The sequence below is a fragment of the Anomalospiza imberbis genome, chromosome 19 (genome assembly GCF_031753505.1).
Source record: "Anomalospiza imberbis isolate Cuckoo-Finch-1a 21T00152 chromosome 19, ASM3175350v1, whole genome shotgun sequence".
Lineage (NCBI taxonomy): Eukaryota > Metazoa > Chordata > Aves > Passeriformes > Viduidae > Anomalospiza > Anomalospiza imberbis.
The window spans coordinates 8465453-8488270 of record NC_089699.1 but is presented as its reverse complement, the minus strand read 5'-3'; the positions used below and the strand labels follow the sequence as shown (position 1 = coordinate 8488270).

Genomic DNA, 22818 nt, shown 5'->3' with positions numbered 1-22818 from the left:
AGCAAGGACTAACATCATGGAGACGGATGAGACACTGAGAAAGCCAGGTTCAGGGCTCTGTTTAAACACAGCTATCCCAGATTTTAGGGCTAAGCCAGACTGCCCCTTAGCCTGTGTGTGTGATCACATGCTTCTCCAAGGTGACAATGTGTCCTGGGACCTCCCACAATGTCAGTCTCTCCCTCCCTTCCCTTCCCTGAGACTCCCCCTTTGTACCTCAAACATGCTCCACTGGTTGTTTTCCGAGGTCTCCTTCCCTACTGCAGGAGCTGGGTCATTCAGGCCTGAAGGGAAAAACAACAGGAGGAGAAAATGAATTCAGTGTAATTCCTTGGCTGGTGTTTCAGTACTATCAAAACTTGATTCGGCTCTTCCAGAGCCAAGAACCTGATGAAACACTGAGATGGACTGCAAGTCTGTAATGTGGAAGAGACTGACAGCACCAGCAGCCAACAGGCATGCCCTGCACACAGCTCTTCTAACCCATCCTGATTAGCACTGCCTTCTGCTGTTCACATCTGGGCTCCAGAGACAGGCATCCTGCAGGCTCCTATGCACAGCCCCTCTGAGGCACCTTCTCCTTAGCACAACCTCACAATCAGGGCTTCATCTGTCCCAAACTGCAACCTGTACATGCAGCATGTCACAGCAGCCCCAGAGATCAGACTTCAACTGCACTAAACAGTTACTTTCTTGCAGCCAGCTCTGGGAAGAGATTTTAATACTGACTCACTGACCAGGGCTTATATTCAGAATGTTGCAAGGGAGTGTTCCCTCCATGTTCCTGGAACATGGAGAACACAGAACAGCCTTCCTCAGGATGGACTGAGCAGCCCTTTTGCAGGCCCCTCAGCATCTTACCCAAGCACAGGAGCTCCTCATCCAGCAAGGACAGGGAGTTGGTTGTGCTGCCCTGCTGAGCAGGCGCTGTTTCCACCTGGCCGGAGGAGCTGCTGCGCAGCGGCGCCAGTGTCTGGGGAGGAGGAGGGAGGATGGGGATTTCAGCTGGGCCAGGGGCTGTGCTGGGGGCTGGTGCCAGGCTGCTGGGTGGCATCGGAGGTGGCGGCGTGCTGGTGACGTCCAGTCCAGCAAGGTCAATGAGGGTGTTGAGATTATTGGTGGAGTTACTCCCTGCAGCAGACAGGAGAAGAGCACTACTAGGAAAGAAGGCGAAAGGCTCAGAGCAAACCCAGTGTGCACAAGAAATTAGCAGAGAGATCCTCATCTGAGCATGGCTTATGGCTCTTTGTAACAGAGAAAGGATATTTGCTGTCTGGACTATGTAAATCAACACAGATACTTAAAAGAATGAAAACCTGCTGCAACCACTGCTCCTTCCCCAGTGCTTCACAATTCATGATCTCTTCAAAAATCTTTTGAACTCAGATGAGGCTTTGGGAGATCCTACAGCATTATAATAAACAGAGGTTACCAGAGAGCTGGAAAGCTGGAAGAAATCCATACCACCTCAATCTTCATATTTAGAACAGTCTTGTCCCAGTAAGATGCTGCCAGGCAGCAGCAAAAATGTTTGAGTCCCAAATGGTAATTCTGTCACACTTGCGTCCAGAGCTTTCAATGGTGAAGCTGAAGTGTAAAGTCGGCAACTTGCCTGAATTCACAAATGGAATTACTTGCAAACCAGGAAAAGGACCCCTGGTCCAGCTCCTACTCTTCAGCTCTTGTGTTTTTGATAAAATTATCTTCTTCTTACACATTACCATTAAGAAACAGGACAAGTGCGGGGAGGAAAATACATGAGAACTTCCAGTCACACAAACTGCTCACATGGAGATTTGCTACTGATGTCATCAAAGGTTTCAACAATATGGACTGAGCAATGGAGAATGCAAAGCTGCAGCACTGATGCTCCTGCCCAGAATTGCTTATCCACTGCTAAGGAGCCTTCTTGTGCCCCTCTGCTTCACAAACTGCTGGCCACAAAAACCATCAAAAGCTACTTTAACAAAACAGGAAACATTGTTCAAAAGACTTAGAATTGCAGGATTCAAAAATTAAACAATTGTCTTCCCAAGAACTCACCTTCCACTACAGACATCCCAGGGAGATCCACTTCACCATTGATCACTTGCCCCTCTATTATTTTTTTATAGGAATTTATCACACGTGATAAATTGTCACTGGCCTGCAGAATATCCCCTACAAGAGAGATAAAAATTACCTCCAGGGCTTTAGTCACTTTGTTCCCACTAATGCTGAGAGTGCTTAGTTGTCAGCTAAATAATCAGCAAGAAAAAATGTGAATATTTGGCTATAAGCTCCATCACTTTGCCTGTGTCACATTTCTATAAGCAATACCCTGACCTTTTTGCAGTACAAAGAAAAAAAATGAGCCCAAGGCTGTTCCCCACAGCAACTCCCTTCCCCTCCCAAAGTAGAATCACAGAATCACAGAATAATGAGGTTGGAAGAGACCTCTAAGATCATCAAGTCCAACTCATGCCCTAACATCTCAACTAGACTATAGCACCAAGTGCCATGTCCAGCCTTTTTTTAAACACATCCAGAGACGGTGATTCCACCACCTCCCTGGGAAGACAATTCCAGTACTTTATTATTCTTTTGGTGAAGAATTTTTTCCTAATATCCAACCTGTAGCTTCCCTGATGTAGCTTGAGGCTGTGTCCTCTTGTTCTGTCAGTTACTGCCTGGTGAAAGAGACCGACCCCCACCTGTCTACAATCTCCCTTCAGGGAGTTGCAGAGAGCAATAAGGTCACCTCTGAGCCTCCTCTTCTCCAGGCTAAACAACCCCAGCTCCTTCAAACGTTGCTCATAGGGCAGCAGCTGTCCCCCATTACTGCTCCTATCCTCCTGAACCAACTTTACTATCCAGTCCTTGCCTGAACTGAAATGATAAGCACAAAGAGGGAAGGACTGTCCTTTATTAAAGCAACAGGAACCCACAGTGAGGAAATTACTTTACAGCTGAACCCTTACAAAGGCAAGGAGCACAAAAGCAATTAAAAAAGGACAAGTGTAGCTTAGTTTACCCAAACTGCTGTCATTATCCTCTGTCTCACTGGCCAGCTTGAACAGTGTCCGTCTTTTGGTTTCACACCTTTCATAGAGCTCCTGAAAGACAGATTAGGACAGAGGGTTTCACCAGCCTGGAGCCACTGCCAGCAGCACCAGTCAGCACAAAAAGGTCCCCGGAACAGACCAGTTTCACTATGCTGACTGTGCCAGAGTGGCTGCACAGCCAGGATGGCCCTCTGTGCCCAGCTCACAATGCTGAGCAGCGTTACGTGAGCCATGAGCGTTACACAACCTGCATTCCCAACACATTTCTCAGTCCTCCCTCACATCAGCACTTATGATCAAATTCTAATCCAAAAGAGATGTTCTTTCCTTGTGGAGCAGTCCCTAAAAGCCTGAGGAAGAGCAGAATCATGCTTCGGCAATTAGGCTTCAATTGTGCTGCAACCACAACGGAGTCTGCAACCACACAGCAGAAAGGTGGCAGTAACAAAATGGTTCACACAAACAAATACGTTTCTTAAGCATCTTACCACTCTTTAAAGACCTTATTGTTAAAAGTAAGTGGGTTTGATTTTTTTAATAAGATAATGTGCAATTCTTAAAGGCTCTAGGCCTACCAAGTCATCCCTGGTGGTTGTTTCGATTTTCACTTTGCTGATGTAACACAAGCTAAAACTCTTCCTCTGAAGGGGAGGGACTATTTTCTGCCCCATTCAGCCGTTAGTTTATTCATCCACAATGCTGCTACAGTTATGACCTGCAATCCATGTGTCCTTATAGGATCCAGAATTATAAACTGCAGCTTCTAGGTTCTGCCACGCTGCACCTTTGGAGAACAGCTGCACCTCACTTCAAGCACAGATGAAATGGAGCTACTCCCCACCCAGCCTTTTGGTGAAAGGCACTAAAAACATGGATATTTTCTTGCCTGCTGTTAGCAGCAACTGCTCCTGTTTCTCACCACTGCTCTCCATTTTACTGTACTGTTTGTAATTCTCTGCAAAACTCAAGTCTGTAAGAAAGGACTGACTCCAGGATTACTGGGAAGAAGGAGCAGCTCAGACCCACCTTCATGAGCTCCCTGTCAGCCTCTGATGACTCCTCTTTGCTGTAGTGAACCAGCATCTCATTGAGCAGCTTCACATTGTTGTTCACCTCCTCCAGCGTGTGCATGCGCTTTGTCACCTTCTGGATCCGAGCCTCATCCTTCAGTGTGGAAAGCACAGACAGAAAGGGTGAGTTTCCTTCTAAAAGCTCACAGTAACACAACCACAGATATCATCTGCAAATGTGTCACGTCATGGCTATTTAAGGTTAAGCAAGAAAAAACCAAACAAAACCTTTCTTTGTTCATGTGAAGCTTTGTTTATTTTATTGTGTTTTCACCACCACTCTGAAATTACAGGCAACCCCATATTTCCAAAAAGTCTCATTAGATAGACTTCAATGTATAATTACACCACTAAAAAAGTTCCCAGAAATTCCTTTCTGACCTTTTCAGACGATTTTTTTTTGTTCACTTGATGACACTTAACAAAAGAGATGTGTCTGATGCAAAACATTTACTAGGAACAACAAGCACACTCTGGTGGAAAATGTCCACCCATCTCTGATTGGAGATTCCAACTGAAGACGTAGGAGAATCTGTCCCAGGGACAAGAGGAGCTTGAATGAAATATCTTGGTAACCTACACAACCACTATGGTCCAGAAGGTATCCTCTGATTTGCCAGAATCCCAGTGAGTCATTTCCTGGACTCCAGAGTTTGGAATGATTGCCATGGGTGGATGCAGCACAGCTCTACAAACAGGAAGGTGTTTCCATGAACTTGTTTGTGAGAAGACCCAGTACAGTGACTCAGTCCTCAGCACCCAGAGGTGGTACCATGATGCTCCTACCAAACCTTGATATGAAATCCCACCTTGAATGATGGGAATGCAGTTATTTACAACAAGAGGCATTCAATTCCGGCCCCATCATCCACCAGAGACACCAATTGTAGACATTTCCGTGACACAAACATCTCCTAGGTACAAGCTAGAAACCAAATCCTAAGCTCTCCACCATTTGAAGTCAAATTGCTTAAAACCTGGAAAGCAGATTGCTGACCTGAACCAATCCTACAGGAATTTCTTACCTCTTTTACCATGGATTTTATAAGTTTGTTGGCCTCTTGTAAATCATCTGGGTTTTTGCTTTTCAGCAGCTTGGCTAGAAGCTGAAAGACAAGAAAACTATAGTCAGGAAACAAATAAAGACCCTTGAACAAAGGAAAAGGGATCAATATGAAGAATTCGGGGGGAAAGGGATACAGCCCAGTATTTCAAAGCTCACAGAGCTTCCATAGTTACAGGGAGTTCAGCAGGAGTCATTTAGAGTTTATTATCTAAGTGAGTTGCTGCATTCCTGCATTTACACAGGACATATTCTGTGACATCTCAGTGACTTCTGGCACTAGACAGGTATTCCTCCCATACATTATTTTTCCTCCTGTGTGTGAAACACTCTCTGCTTTCCAGTACTTCAGCAGGATGGCACTTTAACATAAGTAACCCCATAATGGTAACACAGACAAAGTCTTAACTGGAACTCTGGGTTAAGCAGGAGGACAAAGCAGTGAACCCCACAAAAGTATGGACAATCCCCCCCAAAAATAAAAGCCACATTATTATACTTTGCTTTCTTATTCTGAATGTGCACTGAGTAATCACTTTTCATTAGTGATTTTGACACAAGCCTTCACTGTACCTTGGATTTCTCCTCATCATCAAACACCGGGTTCTTGGGACGAGGCGGTGGGGAAGGAATCAGTGTTCTGTCTGCAGGAATCACAGGATCAAACATGACAATCCCTGAAAGCAGAAAGGGATCCTGTGGGTCAGCACACACACTCACACCAGGCAGGGCACACAGGTACTCCCAGGCTTCTCTCAGAGCCAGCACACATCTGCCCCTGACGCAGCCACGCTGTTCCAGTGAACAATACATCCAAACCCCTAGGCTGACTTGTACCTGAATGTTCTCCCAACCCCACAACATGAGCTAAAACTCTCTCTCTGAAGGGGAGGAACCATATTCAGCCCCATTCAGCCTTTAGTTTATCCATCCACAGTGCTGCAAGGGACAGCTATGACTTGCAACCTGTGTGTCCTAATAAGACAGGATGGTTTCCAGAGCTTTCATGGAATCTATTTTTCTTGTGAAGCTACTGAGTTCTTTTCATTGTGCCTACACAAGAAATGTGTGTCAGCTGAAGTAAAGGAACAGCTGCAAAGCCATTTAGTTAAAAGAACACAAAAAGCTACTTGGAAGCCCTTATTTCACTTTAAATTAGACTTGTTCAAATAATCTAATAACGACTTCCACCAAAAAAAAAAATTTTTTGAAAAGGCCCTTCAAACCAAAACAAAAGTATTTGCAAGGTATTTCACTCATTTAGTTAACAGAGCCAACCCAACCCTGCTCAAGGCATTTACACATAATGAAAAGCTTTTCAGAGAATTTCTCCCTTGCTCTATCTCCCCTCAGAGCTTGCCTTGATCCCATTTAATTAGAAGCTGTATATTTTGTGACACTCTTGCTCAAAGCCCAGGCTGGAGAGAATGCATGAGCGAGCAGCTGACTCCCTACCTTGTCTCTTCAGCATGTAGTAGGCATCCTTGATTTTGGATTCCTCTGGCAATGCCACAGTCCAGCTATACAGCAATTCAATCACTTTGGACTTCACCTTCTCTGAGACTCGGTCCCCCAGGTACTAAGTGTGGGAAAAAAAGATCCAAATTCTTCATGTTCTTAATTTCTTTTTTAAAATAAAGCTCTGTGGGAGCTCAGTGAAATACATTTCAAAGGTGTATGATCCAAGTTCCAAGATGGTCTAAGGTACATCTCATTAGGAGGAAAAGTTGCTCCTCTAATAGATTTGAAATAACAGTGAAGAGAAGCTTTGTGATTACCTTCAGCAAAAAAAAAGGAACTATTCCGCTGGCTCCGGGATTTTGCTATTTTAAAAATTACAGCAATACAGAGAACCACCCCCTCCTCTGTCTTATGGGAGAGAATTTGGGAATGCATTGCCAATCATGCCATAGGGAAGATTTTCAGCACATTAAACTCATCATGAATGTTGAGGGACTTAGCCTAGCACTCTTTACACAGCAAGTCAGCAGAATGAGGACTAGAACTCCGTGGTGTGTTGTCAAACCTCTTGTTTTAACCTCTGCATCACATTTCTCTTCCACAATAACGGGAATTTTGTTTTTTAAAACAACACAGCCCAAGTTTTAGAAGCCCTTTATAGTTATCTGAAGGATTAGAACAGCCCAGAGACTGCATAGTGATGGCAACTTAGTACAACTTCCTGAGAAATTTAGTAAGGCATAAAAAAAACCCCCAAACAACAAGAGCTTAGCTAACAAATGCTCTTGAATATAGACTAATAAGTGCAACGAGCCAAACAGAACGCTGCAAATATTTTGGATGCTGTCTGTAGCTTACAGAGGTCAAACAAAAAGCAACTACAGCTGTAACACTCAGGGACTAACCTTTGGAGATACAACTTTTATTAACTCATTTAAAAAGCGAAACTTCCCAACTTCATTATGGAATCTTCTCCCACAATTCTTCATACAAGCTTCCAGCACCTGCATTCAAGGAACAGAAACAGGGGCTGAATGCAAAGGGAAAAACCCTACAATAACAGTGTGTTATTACTGTGTGCTTAGAGGGGAGGTAAAGAGCCCCTGTCAGTGAGAGAAGTATTCCTGCTCCATGCAGACATCTACCTCCCATCTTTAGGGATGACACATCAAGGCAGGCTGGTGTCCCACCCTCATCCAGTTGTATCTGTGTCCGTGTTATCTCAATACTTGGCCTCAACAGTAAAGACAAATCTTGCCTGAAGATAACAAAGGAAAGCAGCTCAAACTAACCCAGAGTTGTTTCTGGACGCTTTGGGGATGGAACTGTGCTCCCTCTCACTCCCTCCCAGGGATCAGGGCACTCAGCCTCCAGCTGACCCCATGGACACACCCTGTGCCCCCTCTACTCCACCCAGGTGATACAATAGGATACATGCGTGGATTTAAGAGGAGGGGTAAGGACTACCTACTGTCAAGGCTTGGACTGCCTCCCATTCCTGTGGTGACTGGATTTTATGAGCCAGGAGTCTCACAGCTATCTGTGGCCTGGAAGAGAACAGGTAAACACCACGGAGGATTTTAACACTTTCACAAATTCTGCTGTTTAAACAAAGTGTCTTGCAAGTAAAGATTTTAAAGATGTGAAGCTCCACCAGCATTATCAGTGATAACCCCATTTTACAGACTGGCAAATGGAATAATTTTGGCCAGATGAGAACCCTGGAGCTGCTGAACCTGAAATTAGAAGCAGATTCAGAATTCCCAGTTTCCCAGTGCTCAGTCTGGATTAGCCACGCTGCCTTTCACAGGAGAGGCAGCATCTTCCCTCTGTTGTAGCCAGCTCTTCCTTGTGATATCAGCATATATAAAAGAAAATGCAGGTGTTTGATAATGGAATTTCACACTTTAAACTGTGAACATTGTTTTATGAAGTCTAGAGCAGTTTGGGACACCCACCCTTCAAGTTCCTTATTGATCTGGTCACAGAATCCGATGATGTATTCCCAGTCTTCCTGCCTGTTGGATGGGTTGGTGGCTTTATCTTTGGCGAGGGAAAGAGAACATATTATCAATCAAGAGAAGAAACAGTATAAAAGGTCACACATTTCCTAGAGAAAAGCATCTGACATCCAGTGCCAGCTGTAAAAAATGAGAAAGAAGTTCACACGTGGTATATCTGTTCACGGAAAAGGGTGTGTCCAAGTTGAGACATCCAAACATCCAGTAAGAACCACTGCTTCCCAAAGAAAACAGGTGGCCAAATCTCAAGTGTTTAGAGACAGGCTATTCCCATATCCTAAATAAGAGCACAGAATAAAATATTTCAGCTCACCGTTTCCTCTGCCTGAAATGCTGTCTCTTTCTATTTGGCTGTAACAATAAACTCTTTAAAGGTTAAACCCTCACACTTTCTACATATGAAATTATTTCTGTATTCCCTGGGAATTTTGCAGAAGCAAGAGCTGGAACATCAGATGTTTAATAACAGTCATTTAGCATTAGCACTTGCTTTTGGAGTGCCAGCTGATTTGATTGATGCCTTAGCATTTCTCCTGGGATTTATGAACTGAAATTTATTATTATACATTGAGTTGTTCTTGCAAGTAATAAACACTGCAGCCTGCACCTGATCAGGAACTCAAATCCTACCTGCTGAAGCTAAGAGATCAATGCTTTACTGGCAGGGCTATTTCAGGCTCCTGAAGGATCCTCCCTTAAGCAGCAGGACCTCACTGACTGTACTGATGCAGAGTAGTGAGGCTATCTTTGGTTATGAATGCATATTCTCCATGTATTTTACTTAACCCTGATGCAGCAATGAATTTACAGGAGATCAGATTCCTGCTTTAACCTAATTTTCCAGCCAAGATGACCAGACATAATGTTTTTTCTTTCTTGTATGGGAAGAAACAATACACTGTACATGTCCCTATATATCTAAGAGCTGGCCTTTAAGAAACCTTCCTAAAAATTTAATATAATGGAGAGGTTTAGGAAATTAAATACTGCTTAGTCAGATAGTATAGAGCAGAAGATGAAGAGCAGGAAAAAACCCAGCACATAACCCTGCACTTTCATCTCAGAGGGAAGCATAACAAAACAAACACATGCTGCACTACCAAGTGTCATTTTTTATCATCATTAAAACATATCCTTTTACCTTTCCAGAGACAGCTAAACAGCTGTCAGGCATCTACTTCAAACCCTCCCTTTCCCAGTGCACCTCAGCCCTCCTACTGTGCCCATCCTGCAAGGTTTGCTCAGGTTTTCCTCCTCACAGAATGGTACTTGTAAAGCAAGTAAGTTTTTCCATGGATTGCATGGTAAAATATTCCACTGGTGCATCTCTGTGCCCACTGCTGACCTTCACGGGACCCTAGATGAGCAGAAGACGGCAGCGAGGGAGGAATAATTGCAAGACAACATCCTGTAGACTCACTGAACTACCAGGCTGGTCTTAAATTCAAGAGATTCAAGGGAAGCTCAGTTTAAAAGACAACTTCTGCACAGCCAGACAACTGTTCCACACATGTGGCACCTAAACCTTTTTACCACATTTCCAGCTGATGAACACCCTGGAAGCATCATGAAACCATGGACTTACAACAATCTAAAGCCTCTTCATGCACGTCAAACAGCACTGTGGTGGTTTGGTGCTCCAAAGCACCTCTTGTGCTCAGCAGGCCCAGAAGAAAAACACTCAGTTCCTGCCTGAAATTAAGGGAATTTACTCAATAAATGCAGGAGGAGCACAAACAGATACGGACACACAACCAACTGGACTCTATTGGCTGCACATCATGAAATTATGAAAATGATGTGGTACAAACAGGAAAATGTAACCAAGTTTCCCATGTTCAAAGTGTTAATTTTAAAGCTGCTCCAAATATCTCCAAAAACTTTTTGCAATGACACTGGATTATTTCATGCTCTCAGACTCATCTAAGTTTTTTCTGCAAAAGCTCTCACACAAAGACAGCGAAGTCTCAGAAGGAGAGAGTGACTGCCAAAGGGAAGTGCTGTTCCACATGAAGAAATTTTCTATTTCCAACATGCATAAAACCTCCATAGGAAACCTTGGTTCATAAAAGTTAATGAGCTTGATCACAAGTCCTGCCCTGGCTCTGGAGATTAATGTGTTTGCATGACACAACACAACAGGGTGTATGGATAGCTGTCCCCAGTCTCAGCACAGCCACATGAACTCTGCATCCCAGCAGAGTGAAATCACCTCACTTCACCTTTCCAGCCCTACAGGAAGCTGTGTCACATCTATCAACTTGTTACTTACAATCCTCTCTATTTTTATGCAGAATGCTTAAAATGTGGGCAAGGAGCTCATCTGTACTGCTTTATAAATATGCTTCAACCCTTATGTGAAAAGATTCAGTCCAGGATGAAGAGTTGGTGCTTTGGAATATCAAGTCCTTGGCTTTTCTGTTGAAACTGCCAAACAAGGCCCATTTGGTACCAGTTATTTGCTTCCAGAGACACTTGTCCACCTGGTCCCCTCCTGAAAATCCCATTTCACACTGGCAACCACATGAATCTAAACTAGCAATCTGTGGACTGAAGTCTTGGCACTACCCCAGTCCCGCCACCACTTCTGCCTCAGTTTTCAGCTTTATTTCAATGTGCTCAGGACAAACAAAGCTGCTTCACACCCACCCTGAGTATCAGAGCCACTCAGCCCTCAGGTGCTCTGCCAGACTGAAATGCTAATGAGGCAACATTCAGATTAATACTTAGATATGAAACAAAAGTGTTTGTTTTCTCTAGAGAGAAGTGATACTGGAAAGCAGAGAACCACAGAGCAACTGGAATGAAGAGAACCACAGACCATTAACTGGCTGTTAACGAATGCTCCTGTTTTCCTGGGTTCACTTCTCTACTGAAATGAGCCAAAAGCCACCCCAACAGTTTCCCCAGGTCAGGCTTAGCCTGTGATTCCCAGCCCAAGCATGTCCAGTCTAACAGTCAGACTCTGCAGTCCTGGGCAGAAAAGAATGCTGAACCAAACAAACAAAGGAGAAAAGAAATGAAGACAGTTATAATATTTTATCCATTTACATCTGTTCCACAGTGGAACACTGCCTTAGCCTGACATGAGCGGGATACAAGAAGCTTCCTTTTGGATGCAGCAGAAAAAGCAGCACTGGAGTAAAAGGCTCCAGTTGTGTTTGTACAATTGACATTCTCTCCTTCTTCTGTTTCAGCTCAGAGCAGAAGCAGAGCCTGCCTGCCAGGAGGGGACAGGAAGGATCACCTTCTCTCCGTGCCAGCTGCCTGGAATGAGGCAGGACATGCAGATGCCCGATCATCCCAGGCTGAGGCGCAGATCTTGCTGCAGCAGCAGGACACGAGGATGATGTTACTTCACGGGTCTGTGACTCCACCTGATGCCAGAGGCAGGGCAGCAGGAAGCTGCACACCAGCACAGGGGAAAAAAAAATGGAACAATTTCAGTAAGAAATTCTCCATCTTCCCGTGGCTGGGAAGTTGGCTGTGCTGCTGAGCCGTTCCCTCAGGAAGGGTACAGCATGGCACACCCTCAAGGTGGGCCTCAGCCGCGGCTTTGTCACGATTACAGAAAACAGCCCTCGGGAGGGCCGGTGAAAGCCGGGAGCTGCAGCAGCTCTGCCCGCCCGGCCTCACGACTCCGCCGCTAATTCCCAGACTCGGAAGGCTCCGCGCTCCCTGCGATGGGAGGGGCGATACAGCCACACCAGCAGCGATCCCTGTAGCAGTGACCTGGCATAAAAGCATCCTCCTAAATCTGACAGCAGCACTCGAGTCTTGAAAAATGTGTGCCCCTCTGCAATCAGGCTCGCTGCAATGCTTCTCACAGTGAGTAAGGCCTTTGCAACTCTTCCCTGTAGCCACTTGGCCAAGGACACATCACCTCTCCTTTAACTTCCTCAATTAAAAAATATCCCCACAAAATAAGCAGTCAGGAAGCATTCCAGGCGATACAACCCAAAATATTCTTCCTACTAGAGACATTTTCACACACAAACTGAACTGGGTGAGTCAGCTCTCCTCAGAGAAAGATTGCAAGGAAGGGATGTGGGTGTTCCTTCTTGTGTCTCACTGGCTACAACAAAAGATATTGACTAATTGTGGGAGTTCAGAGGAGGAGCAAAAACAGTAAGGGGCAGAAGGGATTGAGCTAAAATGAGAATAGATGAAAACATCTTTCAGCCAGCATCTTGTATCATGACAGCATGTACGTGTTTGAATTTTATATAAAAATACCAAGGAAGAAGGAGAACTATCTAATCTTGTTCATGGAAGGATAGCTCCAAGGGTAACAGGTTTTGCACTCTGAGGTATTTGGGGTAATGACCATCTTCTGCTGTTTGCCCAGCACCTGACTACTTGGAACTTCACTTGCTGCCATAATCCAACAAATAACTATTAAAAAAAAACGAGAAGAAAATCTAGGCAACAGGCTATGATGTGCAGCATGGCCTCCCAGGGACAGCAGCAGGAGCTCCAGTGTGTAGAATCTACAAAAAACAATTACAGTTATGACTGCTTCGTTCAGGAATCACATCCCTGTGTTCTGTACAGCCAGAGCCCAAATGACACGGGCAGCACGGACGGACACACAGGCAGGGGACACTCAGCAGGGGCTGGGCATCAACAAACAACGGGGGTTTGTCCCCTCTAACCTTTAGGTACAACCCTGACAAAAGGTTTTGATATATTCCAGCTTGTCCAGAATGGATGTCCACAACTACCCTGAAACTGCAGCCAGGCATAAAGCAGGATTTGTCTGCTTGAAAATCACAGTTGTGTAACACGTTAATACAATGAATTCATCTGGGAACCCCCACAGTTCCGAACCTCACGAACAGCACTCCGGCTGTACACTCGACAGGCCACGACCCAGGCGAGGCAAGCGACGGGAGGGACAGACACGAATCACGACTGTTCACGGACAAGAAAACGCAGCAGCCTCGCGGGTGCTGAGCAAGGCGAGCTGCGGACCGGCCCGGCGCCCGCGTCTCCCACACGAGCCGGTACCGGCCCCCACCCGCTGCCGCGCCCCGCACCGAGCTGACCGCCGGGAGGGGACGCCCCGGCTCTTCCCCCGGGACGGCGCATCCCCGGGGGGCCGAGACCCCGTGCCCGGCGTGCCGAAACTCCCCCATGCCCGGGGGGCTGGGCCAAAACGTCCCCAAGGCGCTGTCACCCCCCGGCCTCCCCGGGACGGCCCCGGGGCTCCCGCCCGGCTGAGAAGGGTGGCGGGGTCGGGCGAGCGGAGGCTGCAGGCAGGCGCTGGGAAGGGGCTGAGGGGCCGGGAGGCAGAGGGGGCCGGGCGGTGCCCCCACAGCCCGCGGTACTCACTCAGCCACGACTCCAGGCTCTCCCCCTCAGCCTCCGCCATGTTGCCGGAGCGACCCGGGGCCCCGCCCCGCCCGCGCGAGAGCCGCGCGAGGGGGGCGGGGCCTGCTCTGACCCCGCCCCCGGCCGCCGTGGCCCCGCCCCGCGCGGCGGCGCGCGCAGGGAAGATGGCGGCGCCCAGCGCGGCGGGGCTGGGCTGGCGGCTGCGGGCGTGGCTGCCCCGGTGAGCGGGGAGAGGGGCCGGGGGGGCTCCCCAGGGGCTGCTCCGCTCCGCAGGAGCACGGGCAGCACGGGAGGAGGCCCGGGGGCGGCTCGCCGGGAGCACACGAGCGGTGCGGGGAGGCTGTGCGCCGCCCTGGGAGCACGCGGACAGGCCGCCCGCCTGTTTTCGCCGGGCTCCAGAGGCGTGGAACTATCAGGGTTGGACCTTTAAGGTCATCCAGTGCGACCGTGCACGCAGCGCTGCCATTCTAATCCCTAAACCGCATCACGCAGCGCCAGTCCGGACGCCTCTTGCACAGCTCCGGGGATGCTGACTGCACCGGCCCCCTGCGCAGCCGCCTCCAAGGCCTGGCCACAGGAACAGTGAAAAAAGGGCTAGGGTCCGCTCTGAGCTGCTCGCCCCACTGCCACGTGATGCCTCTGACATCTGGCATTCCTTCTGAGTTCACATCTGCCCCCATCTGTCTGCATCCCTGTCACGACACAGCACGCGCACTGGGTTACAGCCCCGCTTCTCTTGTTCCTTGCAGGATAATGCCGGTGAGATGGAGCCGCTACAGCCCCAGCTACCTGGAGCCAGAAGTGAAAAAGGAATCGTATCAGAAACCTTTAGAGGAGCTGACTGAGGAGGAAAGGGAACACATGGAGCTTAAGGCTGTTCTACCCATCAAAGCTGCTCCTCCCAGTCTCTCCAGTTCCGTGTTCAGCGACCCCATGATCAGGTCAGAGAAAGCAGCAGCTCCTCCTTTCTCCAAAAATGCCTGGGAGCTGTGCTGCCCTCCTCTACCTTCACATTGCCTTTTGTTACAGCACAGTCCCTATATTCTGGGTTAATCTTTTCCCATCAACGAGTCCATTGTTCTGCAGTGATTAGAGATAGTTACAGCAGATGGGGCAGCACCCACACTTAACCATGGAAACAACACAAAGGGAGGGGGTGGGGGGCTTATTTCTGTGGGTGATAAAATCAGAATTTATATCAGATCCTGTCTGACTTTGTGTTTACAGCAAATTCACCAATATGATGATGAAGAGTGGAAATAAAGTGCTGGCCAGAAGCCTCATGTCTCAGGTAAGAGCTCAGGTTTCTTCTCACTATTAAAACTGGACAAAATGGAAGGCTGGGATGTCAAACCCACTGAAATTGGGAATTACCAGAACTCGGGTGGTCCATCTCTGTGGTCCTGATGTGTTTCACTCTGCCATATGTTGCTTGCAGCATGATTCCTCTGATAAACCCTGATTTGCTTGATAAAATGCACACTGCCCCAGCCTCGTTAGCTCACAGACCAGCAGGTGACAGCTTAGTGGAGAACTTTCCCTTTCCATCCTTCAGTATGCCTGTGTTCTTTTGTACTGGGTAAAGATAGAGAATACCCTTAAAAAGCAAGATTTTCTCTGAAGATTTTTGCAGCTCTCTGTCGTGCCTTACCCTCTGTATAACTTGCCCTTGAAGTCCCACAGATGTGTCACCTACATGACACAGCTTTGAGCCTGCTCTGACCCACAGCAATTGGTATTAACTGGTGTTCCCATCTGATCTCTTCCACCCTTGAACTCCCTTGAAATGGAAACACATTTTGCCCAAATGTTCCCAATTAACTGCTGATTCCTTGTTACAGAAAAGCACACAGGCTCTGGGCTCTGGAGTCCAGGCTTTGCAGGGGACGATGCTCAGTGCACAGACCCCTATTCCTGGCTCCACTTTGTCCATGCCCTTCCCTGGCTTCTGGCCCAGGTTTGTGCTGCTCGTCCCCCTCACCTGAAATGCAATGAATGATAAAAGAGACTGAAGAGCTGGAAGAGGGTGAAGTAAAAGTTAATTCTTGAGTTAAAGATTTCCCAGTGGGTCTTTTGCCTCTGGGGCTGGTGGACCAGCTGCTTAGGTGAAAATGGAGTGCCTGTAAAAGTGATGTAACCTCATAGAGTGGGAGAATCCATCTGCCCTGTATGTCTTATTTTTGCCTTTCTTCCAAGACTTTGGAGGCCATTAAAAGAAAGCAGCTGGAGAAGTACCACAAAGCTCCAGAAAATGAGAAGGAGACAATTGAATGCAACCCCTACGTCATTTTCCACCAGGCTCTCAAGAACTGTCAGCCCATCATTGGGCTCAGCAACATCACCAAAGGAGGCAAAACCTACCAGGTGAAAGGGGGGGCTAGGAGCACATCTGGTTGGGAGACAATTAGCTAGGGAGGCAGATGAACTGGTTTCCACCCCATCAGCTCAAGATTCTCTCTCCTTGAAAAGAGCCACTTTGCAATCTGTAATAAAGCAGCACCTAGAAACTGTCCAAAATCAGGATCCCCACCTCTGAGTATTGTGCTTCCCCTATCACAGAATCACTAAGGATGGAAAAGACTTCTAAGATCAATCAAGTGCAACCATTAATCAGCAGCAGTCTCTGATTCTCTGACTAGATGTGAGGAGAAATACACAGCAAGTATTTTCCAAAGAGACAGAGATCAGCAGCAAAAGAATTGGTAGTCTTTGGACTACCAGTCCCATCTGTTCCACTGCACCATGTTGCTTGGGGAGAGGTTCCAAAGCCCTGGGGCGGGTCAGCATGGCAAAATGGGTCACCTAGATCCAGTGGGATATTTAAAACATGAGCAGAATCTGTCTCTGAGTACAGGCTCTGCAACCCTCGGGGCTTGAAGGAGAGGTGAGATGTGGAGGCATTTGGAATGAGATGATCTTGAAGGTCCCTTCCAACCCAAACCATGCTGTGATTCTGTGACTTCTCTGTATTCAGTGCAGAGATGGAGTGACCATCTCCCATCTCTGCTAACTCAAACCAGCCTGGACCCAGCTCCCAAACAGGCCAGAATTTCCATTTTGGTAGCAGTGGCCAGTTCCTATGGACAGAGCAGGAGAACTGGCAGGGCTCAGCTATTGGGAGCGGGTCTGGCTGCAGAAAGCAGCACAATGAACAGCTGCAGGTGCAGCTGCTGCTGTGTGGCTGCTGGGGAGGAGCAGGTTGATGATAACTGCCGTGGTTTAACCCTTTCCCAGGTGCCCGTCCCGCTGACGGACAATCGGAAGCGCTTCCTGGCCATGAAGTGGTTGATCACCGAGTGCAGGGAGAACAAGCACCGCCGGACACTGATGCCAGAAAAGCTCTCCCAGGAGCTGCTCCTGGCCTTCAACAACGAGGGGCCCGTCATCAAGAAGAAACACGTCCTGCACAAGATGGCAGAGGCCAACCGGGCGTACGCCCACTTCCGCTGGTGGTAGGGACCCTGCCTGGGACACGCTGCCACGGCCTGGAGAGCAGAGCCCCAGGGCTGCCAGCCTGGGAGAGGGAAAGGTGGAATATCCCTTGCAGGCAGCTTCTGTTCTAACCCAGGGAAAGCTCACACGATCCCCATGAGGTTCTTTTTCTTTGTGCTTGTTTGGATGGGGGAAGGGGGAATCTGAGTTACCAGCCTCAGCGGGGCTGCTCCAGTTAGTTCATCATCACTTCCCTGTGAAGACAAGCCTTACGTGTTTTTCTTACAGCAATGCTAAACAAAACCATCTTTCACTTGCCTGTTTCCTGAGGATCTGAAAGTCTCTCTGCTCCTCAAATCAGCAATGTTTTTGGCTGCATAGGTGGATCCTCTTCCACAGGCATTATTACAACAGGCAATAAAAGGCCCTTTTTGATTTTTGGTTTTGGCCATCAGCAACATGGTCTGCACAGGTTTGATGGGAATGTTGACAAAATAAAACCGGTTTTATGGGAAATGTTTCCCGATTCCAGACCTTTGTCTCTGTTGCTCCAGGTACCCTGGTTTTGTAGCCTGAGGCCCTAGACTGGAGCAGACACTGACTTATCTCAGCCTTAGGGCTTCAGTCAGGAGCAACCCTTCAGTATTGCTCAGAGCTCAGCAGCTGTGCAGGGAAAAAGCAGGGCATATGTTAGTGGAAAACTTTTATTAGAAAAAAGTCCTTCAATAGACTATTTTGTTTCATTTTTTCCTCTCCCATTCTTATAAGAAATATACCATAGCTAAAACTTGCAAAATTCTGAAAAAAGTGACAGTTATTCTATAAAATCTATAAAACCCATTCCTACATGTGCTCAAGGACCTCTTCTGTCGCAGGCTGCCCTGTGGCAGGTATTCCTGGCTGTGGAAGAGGCTGTGTGCATGCAGGTGCAGCCAGCCTGCTGGAAGGAGTCTGGGGAAGAAAAGCACTTGGTTGAGCTGTTTGTGAGGCCATGGTGTGTTCTGTGACCCATCCCAGAGAACCAGGTACAACCTGAGCTGGGATATTTCCCTGCTGCCTCTCACAGCTCTGCTGGCTTTGGAGTAAAGCAAAATGTTCTCAGCCTAAACTGTGCTTTCCTTAACGCTCATAGAAAATGCTGGTGTGAGCTAGAAGCCTCCCAAGCCCTTTGCTGACAGCAGCCCAATATTAAGACAAAATCAGTGGGAGAACTTACTGGGTGAAGTGTGTCCTTCCCACTGCTCTGAACCTCCAAAGTCAGACCAGCACCAGCTGCATCTGACAGTAGGTGCAGAGAGGCTCTAGCCAGTATAAATCCTATTTACAGGGAGTGCTAGAAAATTAATGTGAAAAATTCCAGATTGGTAGGAAGCTTGCTGGTGAAGGTGCTGGGGATTCCTCTGCCTTGGGAAGTTAATCCGTCACTTCGCTGTAATAATATTTCTGGGCAGCGTCCGTCATCTTCCAGTCAGCAGCCCGGAACTCGATGATCTCCAGCAGCAGGAGCTGGGACAGGGAGCTGAGCCCCTCCTGCAGAAGGAAGCCATCTCGGAGGAGGGAGAAGAGCTCGTCCATCCGCTGGGAATTCATCTTCTCCAGCTGCTCACCGATGCGGTGGAGCTGCAGGACCAAGCAGTCCACCTTCAGAAGGAAGAGCAGATGCTGAGCACAAAGAAGTGGAGGCTCCTCTGCACCCCCCCGGGCTGTGCTTTTTACAGGTCCTTGGCAGGACAAGAGGCACATCAGCAGCTCTCCCTGCACTCACCTCCTCCTCCTTCTGCAGGCTGTCGGGCTGTGCCAGCCGGAACAGGCAGTCGTACACGGGGTTCACCAGAGCCATCATGGGCATGTTGTTCACCTGCAAGGAGAGCGGAGCATTGTCAGCCTGGGGCCAGAAGAGCCTCTGCAGCTATTTTAAGTAGTTATTCCCTTGCTCCTCTCCAAAGGAGAAGGAAGCAGGATTGTGCTGCATTTGTGGGATTTACATCAGAGATCAGATATTTGAGTCTCCAGGAACCAGAGGAGCTGAAAAAATGATGCAAAAACCATCTATTTTTAAATGTAAGCAGGTAGTCATAGGAAATATACTTGTTCCAACAGTATTTTACCTGCCTGCAGCTCTACTTGCATCATTTATACATCTACTCCAAGCAGGAATTCAAAGTTCACACACTGCACAAAGACCTGAAGCCAAACTCCATCAGCAAACCCCACAGCAACTGAACCAGTCCAATCTGGAACAGCTGGGAGCAGGCAAATCAGGGGCTTTCAAACACCAGGTACAAAATGAGGAAGCTGAGACTTCGTGACTGTTCCTGAAGACTTCCTCTGCCTCTCCAAGCCTGTAGATAGCACCAGCTCTGTCAGCATCCTTGTGCTAAGGACCTGCTCTGGCCCCCATGGCCCTGGGGCTCTGTACAACACCCACCGAACACTCCTGCTCTGGTATCCTGGGATGCCCAGGCCCTCCTGGCATTGCAGGCAGCAGCAGCTGGCTGCTCCAGCTCCTTACCCTCAGGTAGTCGAAGATGTTGCAGATGAAGGTGACGTAGCAGATCCAGGCCTGGAGTGAGCGCGTGCGCAGCTCCTCCCTGTCCTTGTACTCCTGCTGCAGCCGGTTCAGCAGGCTCCTCCGGAAGATGCTCTGGCCAACTTGTTTGCTCTCTGCCTATAACCCCACAAAAACAGGATGGAGGGATGAAACAGTGGTGCCAGAGGGGTAGGGGGATGCAGTACCACATAGATACCCTTCTGTGATTCCCAGAGAGGCAGAAAAGCTGCAACCTGCTGCCTGTGCTGGCCCACTGCTCTTCTGGATGCTGCCACTGCATGGGGCAAGTGGCAAGACAAGAGAGATGGGCAAGGGGTCAGGGCATCTGACTGGGGCACAGCCCTTCCTGGCCCAGCCCAGGGACAAGCCACACAACAGCCCAGGTGTTTCACTGTCCAGACGCGAGCTCTCTCACCTGGATGATGGTGTAGCAGATGCGCCCAGCCTCCTTGCTGAACACAAAGTCTTTGAGAGACTGGTCCACTATAATATTGGCCACTTTCTCCAGGTCCACATTACTGGGGTCTGCAGAGAAGAGGAATACTGTTAGGACCCAGCCCTCTTTGGCCCCTGATTGCTTTGAGGCACCTGGAAAGCAGCCAAGCTCTGTGCAGGGCCCAGTGCAGTCACATTAAATGGTGCAGAAGCCGTGCATGGCAGAGGAGCTCATAAAACCCTGCTGACCTTTGAGGGCTGTTTTCAGCAGCTTCTGAGTCTCTGAGTCAAAGGACTGTATTTTGTAGTCTTCTTTGCCTGTTTCCCCCATGACTGGTTTTCTCCAAGGGCAAGAGTCAGGGCAATGGATGATCTAGTCACAGTTCCTGGGGAAGGAGCACACAGAGCTTAGTTGGACAGAGGTAAACCTTCACCCATTTCCCATTCGGCACATCCCAGGTAGTTGAAGTGCAGGCTGTTTCCTGACAAGGAAATTCCTCTTTTATTAGGGCACCAACTCTAGATCTATGCAAATCCTCATTCTCGCATCTTTTAAAGCCTTGTCTCCTACCAGCTGATAATAGAACTTCAGAGCCTTTATATTTTTCTGATATGAGAAACATGTTACAGGCAAAGCAGACCCAAATATATGTGGCTGTATCACAGGAAGGCACACACTGCTCCCTTGGGCCATTTAAACACCAAGTCAGCAGCTTTCATACAAAAATCTGGAAAGAATCAAAGCCAGTACAAAAGCATCCAACACACTCACCAGAGCACCTCTACTGCACCACAGCCAGGCTTCCTCAGCTTCTAGCACGACACAGCAAACTCAGCAGCCAAATCCCCAAGAGCAACAGCTCCCATCTCTCTCATCCCTCTGCAGCACCAGCAGGGTTCCTAACGAGTATCTAGATTGATTTTCTTCTGCTTTGTGATACAGTGAAGACAGCAAGAGGGTACGTACAGCACAGAAAGGCAGGGTTTGCTTTGATTCACACAGGATCTGATGGATGGAAATGCAGGGCTGGCCAGACCGGCAGTACAAACAGAAGGCAATCGGCCAAATGAGTTTTGCCAACTTGTCGAAATTCCTCAGCTATTACTCACCCCTCTCTGCAAACACGTCCCTACCCAGATCAAAGCCCAAGAGCCTTTAGGGGCATGGAGCAGGTACCATGGGCAGTCCCCTCACCCAGAGCATAACAGTAACTCAGAGCAGAGAGCAGTGCCATGAGGGTGACCACCTGCCAACGCTGCTCTCACAGCCAAAGCTCTCACCTACCCTGGGACTGGCACAGAGGTTTCTTTCCCAGAGGGATTCACAAGCAGTTGGGTGCCCTCCGTGCCATGCCTGGTTGGCAAACACCTTCCTAGCCGACCTCTCCTCTCTCTGCATCTGCACTCATGCCACGCTGCACTGCCAGTGGAGCAGCCCGAGATCACCAGCAGCCCCGTGTCCCACCAGCAGCATCTCCACGCAGCAGGACCTGGCGAGAGCACAGCGGGGAGCGCCCGAGCCCGTCTGGCAGCGTCTGTGCCGCCGCCGCCCGGCCCCTCTCCCGGAGCTGCCGTTCACGGCTCCCTGGGATGGCCACGGCTGCTTTGAACTGCTGTGCCAAATAACCCTGCCAGAGCAAACCACAGCGTGTGAACACTGAGCCAGCCAGGTCTCGCCTGCAGTAGAGACCCTCCTGCCAGCACCACCTTATCGGAAGGGCTGGGGGCGGTGGGTGACGTGGGGCACCTGTGAGTACCGACTGCTCCTCTGCCACTGGCCCCTGCTAGACGAGCGGTCCCGGGGGCTGAACACGGTTGGGGTCAGCACCCTCAATCTGTCGGTGATCCACCAGCTCAGGTGCCAGGGCACCTGTGAGCTGCAGGGTCAACACCTGGCAGTATGGGCTGGACAAGTCCTGGCCACTGCAAGGAGAGGGAGAAGAGCAGAGTCTCCTCTGGCACCCATAGTGTCTGCAGCAGGGGCTCTACCAGTCCCCGGAACCCCCATGGCATCCCCGCCGAGCCGCAAGTGGAACCCCCAGCGTCGAGACGCCTCTTGCCCGGGGCAGCTGGACCACCGGACCCCAGGAACTCTCGCCGCTGCCCCCCGTCGCTCCAGCCCCGAGGCTGGCACAAGCGCAAGGGCCACCGGACGGAGAAAGAGGCGGATCCCGAGGAAAGCAAGCTCCCGCGCTGCCCCGCACAGGGCAGGGGGAGCCGGGCGCAGCCCCACCGACCTGCCGGCCGCCCCCGCTGTGTCCTCCGGCCGCCGGGACATCGCCGGCACCTCCCGAGCCCCGCGCCCTCCCGGCACGGCCCAGGTTTCCTCTTAGGTCATTTCCTCGCCCGAGCCGGGGGAGGGCCGGGCCGGGCCGGGCGGGAGAGCGGCGGCAGCTGCGGCAGCGCC

The 22818-nt window shown here is 49.1% G+C and overlaps 3 protein-coding genes and 1 long non-coding RNA gene across 4 annotated transcripts in view; 1 reads left to right on the top strand and 3 right to left on the bottom strand.

Moving 5' to 3' along the window:
* The window catches only part of GGA3 (golgi associated, gamma adaptin ear containing, ARF binding protein 3), a 20208-nt gene extending 6094 nt beyond the window's left edge, over nt 1–14114 (bottom strand). Inside the window, exons 1-12 of the mRNA XM_068209523.1 lie at nt 13994–14114; nt 8597–8681; nt 8110–8185; nt 7544–7642; nt 6633–6756; nt 5751–5854; nt 5140–5220; nt 4071–4208; nt 3014–3095; nt 2044–2160; nt 862–1131; nt 217–284 (exon numbers count right to left, since the gene is read on the bottom strand). Coding sequence (XP_068065624.1) covers nt 217–284; nt 862–1131; nt 2044–2160; nt 3014–3095; nt 4071–4208; nt 5140–5220; nt 5751–5854; nt 6633–6756; nt 7544–7642; nt 8110–8185; nt 8597–8681; nt 13994–14033 — 1284 coding nt within the window. The 5' untranslated portion in view covers nt 14034–14114. The remainder of the gene's footprint in view (nt 1–216; nt 285–861; nt 1132–2043; nt 2161–3013; nt 3096–4070; nt 4209–5139; nt 5221–5750; nt 5855–6632; nt 6757–7543; nt 7643–8109; nt 8186–8596; nt 8682–13993) is intronic.
* Nucleotides 14095–18155, top strand: MRPS7 (mitochondrial ribosomal protein S7). Its single transcript, XM_068209536.1, has 5 exons — nt 14095–14213; nt 14743–14934; nt 15221–15284; nt 16190–16357; nt 17228–18155. The coding sequence occupies exons 1-5, from the start codon at nt 14158–14160 to the stop codon at nt 17447–17449; spliced, it is 702 nt and encodes a 233-aa protein (XP_068065637.1). The 5' UTR covers nt 14095–14157; the 3' UTR covers nt 17450–18155.
* On the bottom strand, nt 14820–16002 carry LOC137485190 (uncharacterized). The gene is made up of 2 exons (XR_011005212.1): nt 15690–16002; nt 14820–15485 (listed from the first exon to the last, which is right to left on the bottom strand). It is a non-coding gene; the product is annotated as an uncharacterized lncRNA (long non-coding RNA).
* Nucleotides 18116–22818, bottom strand: MIF4GD (MIF4G domain containing). The gene is made up of 6 exons (XM_068209538.1): nt 22649–22818; nt 20661–20797; nt 20392–20501; nt 19938–20093; nt 19191–19283; nt 18116–19066 (listed from the first exon to the last, which is right to left on the bottom strand). The coding sequence occupies exons 2-6, from the start codon at nt 20740–20742 to the stop codon at nt 18839–18841; spliced, it is 669 nt and encodes a 222-aa protein (XP_068065639.1). The 5' UTR covers nt 20743–20797; nt 22649–22818; the 3' UTR covers nt 18116–18838.

Excerpts from the sequence above, each read along its gene's own strand:
- MRPS7 (XM_068209536.1), top strand. The coding sequence starts at position 14,158 with ATGGCGGCGCCCAGCGCGGCGGGGCTGGGCTGGCGGCTGCGGGCGTGG. Across the intron at positions 15,285-16,189 it reads CCAGAAGCCTCATGTCTCAG|ACTTTGGAGGCCATTAAAAG; the intron begins GTAAGAGCTCAG and ends CTTTCTTCCAAG. Across the intron at positions 16,358-17,227 it reads AAGGAGGCAAAACCTACCAG|GTGCCCGTCCCGCTGACGGA; the intron begins GTGAAAGGGGGG and ends ACCCTTTCCCAG.
- MIF4GD (XM_068209538.1), bottom strand. The coding sequence starts at position 20,742 with ATGGGGGAAACAGGCAAAGAAGACTACAAAATACAGTCCTTTGACTCA. Across the intron at positions 20,502-20,660 it reads GCTGAAAACAGCCCTCAAAG|ACCCCAGTAATGTGGACCTG; the intron begins GTCAGCAGGGTT and ends TCTTCTCTGCAG. Across the intron at positions 19,284-19,937 it reads ACATCTTCGACTACCTGAGG|GTGAACAACATGCCCATGAT; the intron begins GTAAGGAGCTGG and ends CTCTCCTTGCAG.